This window comes from Parus major, chromosome Z (genome assembly GCF_001522545.3).
Source record: "Parus major isolate Abel chromosome Z, Parus_major1.1, whole genome shotgun sequence".
Classification (NCBI taxonomy): Eukaryota; Metazoa; Chordata; class Aves; order Passeriformes; family Paridae; genus Parus; species Parus major.
In genome coordinates, this window is record NC_031799.1 from 26,300,474 (window position 1) to 26,308,337 (window position 7,864).

Below are 7,864 nucleotides of genomic sequence, written 5' to 3' on the forward strand. Positions count from 1 at the left end.
ACAAGTTGATCCCACTTTTCAATGGCCTAAACTGCTGTCAATTCTTGGAAATGACTGATAATTGGTCAGGAGGAAGAACCCCCATCAGCCATCAGCACTTCTAACTTCCCCTCTTTTCCTCAGCTTTGCTTTAAAGGTAAAGCTACCCCATGACAGACCAATATTAGACAAACCAAAAACATAAGCAACCTAGGCACTGTCAATGTCACAGGTCAAATCCAAGGAAATTGGTATTTTGTAGTGCTGCACTTTTGATATGCCAATGAAAATTAATTCATTTTCATCATACTCCATGGGTATTTGTTTTGTAGCATTACTATGGAATTTTCATATAGGTCTGAGTCCAAAATACAAAACAGGAAACAATGAATTTTCCATGGGTACTTCCAGAAAAAAAACAATTCCAGCAGCAATATTTGCATATTTTTATGCCAAATACAGCATTAAGAATGAGAACAGAGCACAGCCTGTTTTACTTATAAATCCTCTTTTTTTCTTCTTCTTCTTCTTTTGGAAGGATTGATGGCTCCTTCCTCCTGCTTGTTTTAATCTGTAATTAACAGTTTTTCTTCCAAAATATGCATCTGTAAACACCTAATTAAGGTGCCTGCTCAGCTGGAATGGATTGCAGCAGGTAGATTTTTTTTTTTTCTCTCTCTTTATATTTAAAACAGAAAGGACGTGTCCTTCATTTCCAACACCAATTTATGTACTTAGCAGAGTGCATCTTGGCATACTGCTGACTGCTGCAGTCATACATAACAACAGGAAACAGCAAAGAATAAGTACACATTAGTTCATGTAAGTCAAAAATAGTCAACTATTTTGTTACAGCACTAAATCATTACTGAAGTTATATAAAGTTTTTCTCTTTAGCTCTTTGACACACAGCCTAAATAGAATTTTGACTTATATAAGCAACCACTGCTAATACAAAATAACCATGTCTGCACAAATACAATTAACTGTCACTTCTCTACTGTGACTGTCCAGCACTCCAGCAGTACCTGCACTCTCAGCCAGATGGGTAGATGAGACGGGTATGGGATTTACCAAAGCCATGGAGGTTGGCATGTGAGGCTGAGAGCAGGACCATCCTTCCCTGTCTACAACTTCAAATTGCATGGCTACACACCCCAGATGCCAAAACTGTCCTTGTCAGTGCGGGCCCAGAACAGCAATAGCAGCCATAGACAGAAAGGATGTGGAGTCTGCCAGACGGTGTTACTGTAGCTGGCATGGCCAGCATGGACTGTGCTGCATCTGTGTTTCACTGTGCTTTGTGCAGGAAGGTTGACACTGCTTGGGAGCACTTGGTTTATTTGGCTTGCACTTCGTTGCTTATCCACCACAGCTGTAACTGGATAGGATCCTCAGCACCCAAACACATGCATACTGCTCTCTGTTGAATGTTTTTTGGGAAGGATCTGGTGCCAAACTGATACAGAGAGCAAGGTGTCAGTGAACTTTCCAAAGAGGCTGTGATGCCCCATGGGGTATGTTCCTGTGAGCTTATAGCAGGCAGTGCTGGAAGCGAAATGCTGCTGCCTGCCACAAGGCCTGCACACCCTCATCCCGCCAGCAGAGCATTCACTAGGGCCTATCAGGAATGTCTAGTCCCAGCTTCTGCCTCTCTTCCTGCATGTAACTTTCATGGGTGTTGAGGCACTGGCACAGGCTGTCAAAAGAAGCTGTTCTGTCCCTGGAAGTGTTCAAGGCCAGACAGGATGGGGTTTTAAGCATCCTGCTCTGGAGTAAGGTATTCAGGCAGGCAGGGGAGTTGGAACCAGATAATCTTTAAAGTTCCTTCCAACCCAAACCAGTCTATGATTCTATGACTCTATGTTGCCCCTCCACTGCCCACCCTCTACAGCCACTGTGCCCAAAACACTGAACCAGCTGCTCTGTGACATCAGCCCTGGTGCAGGTACTGCAGGCATTAGTTGGCGGCTGCACTGAATGAGCCCTCCACTCCTTGCAGCTGATACATGCCACTGGCATGTATGAATTAGCATGTGATGAATTTGCTGTGCCTCCTTGTCCTGCTGGCCATGTGCAGGTCTGTGCTCAGCATATGGGACACCTGTGGGTAAGTGGCCTCAGGCTCTTGCAGGCAGTTTGAACAACATTTGAGGGGTTTTCCCTGTCCCCTCTGTCCACGCTACAGTTTTGTGAGCCCCATGCAGGAACTTCAGATCCTTGACAGTACACCCAGGCTGCTGCATAACTTGTCCGTGAGGCTCAAGCAGAAATAGGGTTGTCAGACACATGCCTCATGGGATTCCCTGGCTCTGCTGTCTATGCAAATAATGCTATATGGGGAGGGAAGTTCACTCCTTCAACTTGGGCAGCAGCAAGCCATCAAGCAGGACAGCAATGACTTTCTGTTTACAGAGGGATCTGTGGTCTCTGGCCCATGTCTGCTTTCCATGGCCCTATGGCATATGACTATGACTCCGTGGCTCCAGACCATAGCAAACTGCACATTGTCAGTGGCACAGCTGTCCAGCCAGGAGCCTGGGCTGGGATTGTCAGCATCCAGGATCCCCAGGAACCAGGCACAGGGCATATCTGTGGAGGGTCCCTCATCAGCACAGAGTGGGTCGTTACAGCCGCCCACTGCTTCATCAATGCCAGGTAGGGAGCAGCAGAGAACAGGTATATCTCCACAACACCAGCAGGTACCCTGTTGGCAGCACCATGGGCTACTCCCATTCTGTTTCCCTGCAATATGCGCAATATCTGGGCATTGCAGACCCCAGCTGAGAGACTACTCAGAACATTCTGCGCTCTTGCCACTGCTTCCTAGAAGCCTTAGATGAACATTATCGGAGCATAAGTCATGTTTAGGCGACTTAGGACTGTCATACGTACTGCTTTCTTCTCTGACTTGAAAGCAGAGGACAGGGAACTCTTGTGCTGCTGCAGCACATGGCTCTGCTCCCTCTCACCTATTTCTCCACATGCTTAGGAATAGCAACATGTGGCACGTGGTGACTGGGGCCACCCGGTTGACTCAGCTGGGCCCTGAGGTGCAAGTGCGCCAGATTAAGCAGGTACGGGTTCATGAACACTATACTCCTGGTGAGCAGATGAATGACATTGCTTTGCTGAAATTGGACCAGCCCGTCGTATGCAGCCACTACGTACAGCTGGGCTGTGTGCCCAACACCACACTGAAAGTGTCGGAGCTGAAAACCTGTTACATTGCTGGCTGGGGTTCTACCACTACAAGAGGTGAGTTTCCAAAAAGGACACATGCTCTGAGGGCAAACTTGGCACACCAGGGAGATGGATTTGGCTTCCCAACAGCAGAGGCCAAAACCAGAATCAGGCTGCAGGTTGTCTGCCTCTGGAGAGGCAGTCCTGGACCATTCCCCAAAGCCAGATAGAAGGGGAAAAGCAGAGCAACATGGTATTTGCCTAGGGAACCTCAGGGAAGCCCTAGGGAAGAGCTTCACCCCCCATCAGGGGAGGGGAATGGCCAAGAAACTGCTGTATGCTCATTTCTTTCTGTGCTCACAGCTCAAAGGCCAAGCGATGTCCTGCAGGAGGCCAAGGTCCACCTCATTGGTGCCCAGCTCTGTAACAGCAGCCTCTGGTACAAAGGGGCCATCCACACTCAAAACCTCTGTGCTGGTTACCCAGTGGGTGGCATTGACCCCTGCCAGGTAGGAGTGTGAGACAAGCCACTCAGCCCCCAGCAGCGCAGGCAGCCTGAGCAGCACCACCCCAACACAGCCCAGGGCCTGCTTTGCCTGGCCAGTCACTCTCCCAGCCTCAGCTCCCCACCACTCTTAGGGCTTCCCTCCCCTTCCCCATTTGCAGGTCCTTGCCCAGTGCCCCCATTGTCCCAGAGGCCTGGCATTACACCCAGAAAGCACACCTAGTGCTCTTGGCAGTCAAGAGGTCCAGATGTCAACCCTGGAATATCCATCCTCTGCACATCCAGGATCACTGTGCAGAGATGACAGACAGTCCTGCCATACAAGCCCCTTACCTGCACCCAGCCAAATTTCTGGAGGCTCCAGCACCTGAGCTGAGACCTTCTCTACCAAGAATACAGCTCTGTCATGGGCTGTGAGGGAGAAGGATATAGCTCTAGTGCTGACAGCAGCCACCCAACATTACTTTATTCCCCTCTTGCTCCAATGCAGGCTGACAGTGGTGGTCCTTTGGTGTGCAAAGATAACAATGCTGCCTTCTTCTGGCTTATTGGTGTGACCAGCTGGGGAAAAGGCTGTGAGAGAGCAAACCAGCCTGGAGTCTACACCTCTGTTCAGCACTTCTATGACTGGATCCTGGTCCAGATAGACCCGCAGCTAGACAAAAGGGCATCAAGACATTCTATGACTGCCATAAACCCCCCTCAGAAGCCAAAGCAAACACCAACAGCACTGGATGAGTTTAGCTCCTCCCCATTTTCAATGCAGAAACTGGTTGAATTTTTTACTCAGGTGCATGAGCTCCTTCAGGTCCTAAGGAGAAAACTGGCAAGAGAAGCAGGATGAATAGGATCCAGTGCAGGCTGCAGTGAACCATGATCATTTTCTTTTGGGGCAACACCTGTTGATCCAAAGGCAGCCTCAGTGCCTAAGGCCTGCTCTATCCTGATCATGCTTCTCCTCTGTGTGCATACAAATCCTGAATCTGAATTTAGCTGTGGAAATAAAGTTTCCTGATTTCACTCTTAATGGTGTTTTCAGTCTCCCACACAAGGCAAAGATTTCCACACCTGGTACGTGCAAAATTAGGCTGAGGACAGACATCAGGCACAATAGAAAAGAGACCATCTAAAGGACTGAAACTCTGCCTGGTCAGAGAGGAGGGCAGGGGTGAAGTAGAAGAAGGGAACACAGGTGACAGAGCAACGGGGGACTTACAGATCTAAGAAACAGCAGTTGGAGGTCCATAATGTCTTAGGCTGCCATCTGGTGGGATCCTTCTGTGTTTGTGTGTGTGGAGTGCACTGGGGAAGAAGTGGACTCTTTTATGACCAAGGAGACATGGTTTGTAGAAAGACCCAAGCTTTGCACTGAGGACTGGGTAAGGAACTTGACATCCAGCCACCAACAGTACATGGATAAATTTCAATTAATTTCTATACTGTTATTTGAGGACCACGCTGTGCTTATTAATATAGGGAGTGAAGATGTGTTCATGTTTTACTAAGAAAAGATCCAACCCAGATCACCTTGAAAGGCAGAAAAGGACTGGACTGTGTTCATGTTCATGAAGAGGGTGGTTATGGATACTTGGGTGCTAGTAAAGGCGTTGCTCTATCTATGTCAACCTGGTTTGCTGTTCATGGTAACTGTCTAAGTCTCTGTGTCTGTGTTGGTGTATCTGGCTCTTTGGAATGCACACATGCACAATTTTGTCTTTGAGGAAGCAGAGCTATACCTAACAAATAGTTCAGAGCTATCAGCTCTCTGAACAACACTATTCACCTCTGATGTTCCAAATATGAATTATCATACCAGCCAGATAAAGTTTATCCATCTCAAGTAGTCTCATCGTATATAAGCCAAGCTGAGAATTCCTTGTTATTGTTATGAAATGCAGAATGAGTAACAAATTGCCATTATTATGGTAATAATATCATAACTAGTGGTTCTTAAGTAAAATATTAACTCTGGTAATGTAAGGACTCTAGGGCTGAATTGCACTGAATTTTCATTGCTATTGGTTATCTATGCACTGAAAAAGAAAATTCCTTTAGGAAAATTATGACTAAGACCTTTTTAAGAGCTTGCATTTTGTAGCAGCTCTCACCTTCTTTTCAGTCTCATAAATATATGCAGTGTGAGTTGTGAAGAAACATGATGACAATAAGTTTTTCTCAAGTAGGCTGACATTATTGCTCTAACGTTTTTATTGCAGTATATGGATGGAAAACTTCAAGCAGGAAAAAAAAATCTAATAATCTATTCAGAGAAGCCATAAGCTACCATTATCCAGCAGTATTACTGAGATGCCTCTAAATTGCAAAATCCATAGCAAGAGTGATGCCAGACTGCATTTTCCATAAGGAACTGCATTTATTCTATAAACACTTCCTGCACATTTTTTTGAGCATATCTTATTACTACAGGAGATAATGGCCACACTTCATATGTTTTTCTTTTTTTGAAAACAAAAACTAAACAGTAAGTTGCAGACTAAAACTATTAAGAAATCATTCACTTGCCAAAAATGATTGTTCCTTGAAGCTTGATTATTTTCATGTGCTCCCTACAGTATATTTTCTTATATTATATACTTATATAATGTCACAATATGTAATTATATGCTTTACTGTTGTAATTTGAATCCCTGGGTACTGTGTTAGCAATATTAGATATTACTAATATTACTGTGATAGTAATATTAGATATTTTCTTTACCCACTGTTCTTTTATGGCATTTTTCAAAAATAATTCTTTCCCCAATTTCTTTAGGAAATCTTACTTACAAGCGTGGTCTCTACTAAATATTGTTAATTTAAACAACCAGACCTGAATCATAAGAAGGGTTAAAGAGGGAGCATGAGTGCAGCAAGACACATTATTTTTTTTCTCTCACACTACATTTGCCTGTGCTCTTGGACAAGTCTCTGAATTGCCTTTCTAGGGCATCATTATATATGCTTAGCAGCAGGACAAAACACAGCACTAGCTGCTGGGAATAAAATCCCAGCCAAAGCTAGGATAAATGCAATACATGAATTACCTGTTCTTGCAACAGTGAACAGTGAGAATTCAGAACTGGAACTTAAAATATGATTAATTTCAGGTGCAAAACTACCATGTTTTAAAGAAAAAAACCTGAAAAGAAACAAAACATGCTATGTCCTTCAGTAACCCACACTGATAATAAACATGTTCAAGTAGTTTGATCTGGACTATTTTGTGTCATGATATATTTGAAATCTGAGATTCCTATACGCTTTCACTGCATAACCAGTATCAAAAGAAGCCTCTAAGTTTACAGTGCTTTGGGTAAAGGCATGTAGCAAATTTCAGGGATGAGGAGTAATGTGCTCTGTTGACATGTGAATGGTGATACAGAGCGAGAAAAATAAATAGTTAAGAATAAAGACAAAGAGTAAGGAGATAAGAAATTCATAGTAAAACCAATAATGAGATACATTTTAAGAAAAGTGTCTTGTTTTTGAAATGACAAGCTGTCATTTAGCACAGAACATGTCAATAACATGAAAAACATCCCTGGATCAAATCTTCCTTGTACAGAAAAACTGTATTTAGCACTTGTGTACTGACACCCATTTTCCTTTCTGAAATGTCCTATGTTTATGTTATGTTAACTTCTTTTTCTAAAATTATGTTGACCTTGTTTCCTTATGATGGATCTTTACCAATAGCAGGATGCTATGGAGTATTCTACTGTCCAGTAATTAATTTGAATGTCTTTGCACAGCGGTTGCAGGTATGGTCCCTGATGACTATATTTTCTACTCCCATCTTCAGAGAATCACAGAATTGACTAGGTTGGAATAGACCTTTGAGATCATTGAAACCAACCTATAACTAAACACCACTTTGTCCACTAGACAATAGTGCTAACTGCCATACCCAGTCTTTCCTTTAACACCTCCATGGATGGTGACTCCCCCATATCCCTGGGCAGCCCATTTTGATACCCAATCACCCCTTCTGTGAAGAAATGCCTCCTAATATCCTCCCTTCATGAACTAAACCTCCCATGGCACAGCGTAAGACTGTGTTCTCTTATCCTGTCACTGGTTGCCTCGGAAAAGAGCCCAACACTCATCTGGCTATACACTCCCTTCAGGGAATTGTCGAGAGGGATGAGGTCTCCCCTGAGTCTACTGAACAACCTCAGCTCCCTCAGATTTGCACAG

General features: G+C 44.3%; 1 protein-coding gene across 1 annotated transcript; it reads left to right on the top strand.

Moving 5' to 3' along the window:
• Positions 1-84: 84 nt before the first annotated feature.
• On the top strand, positions 85-7,864 carry LOC107215761 (acrosin-like). The gene is made up of 3 exons (XM_033520516.1): positions 85-2,637; positions 2,972-3,237; positions 4,060-7,864. The coding sequence occupies exons 1-3, from the start codon at positions 2,417-2,419 to the stop codon at positions 4,509-4,511; spliced, it is 939 nt and encodes a 312-aa protein (XP_033376407.1). The 5' UTR covers positions 85-2,416; the 3' UTR covers positions 4,512-7,864.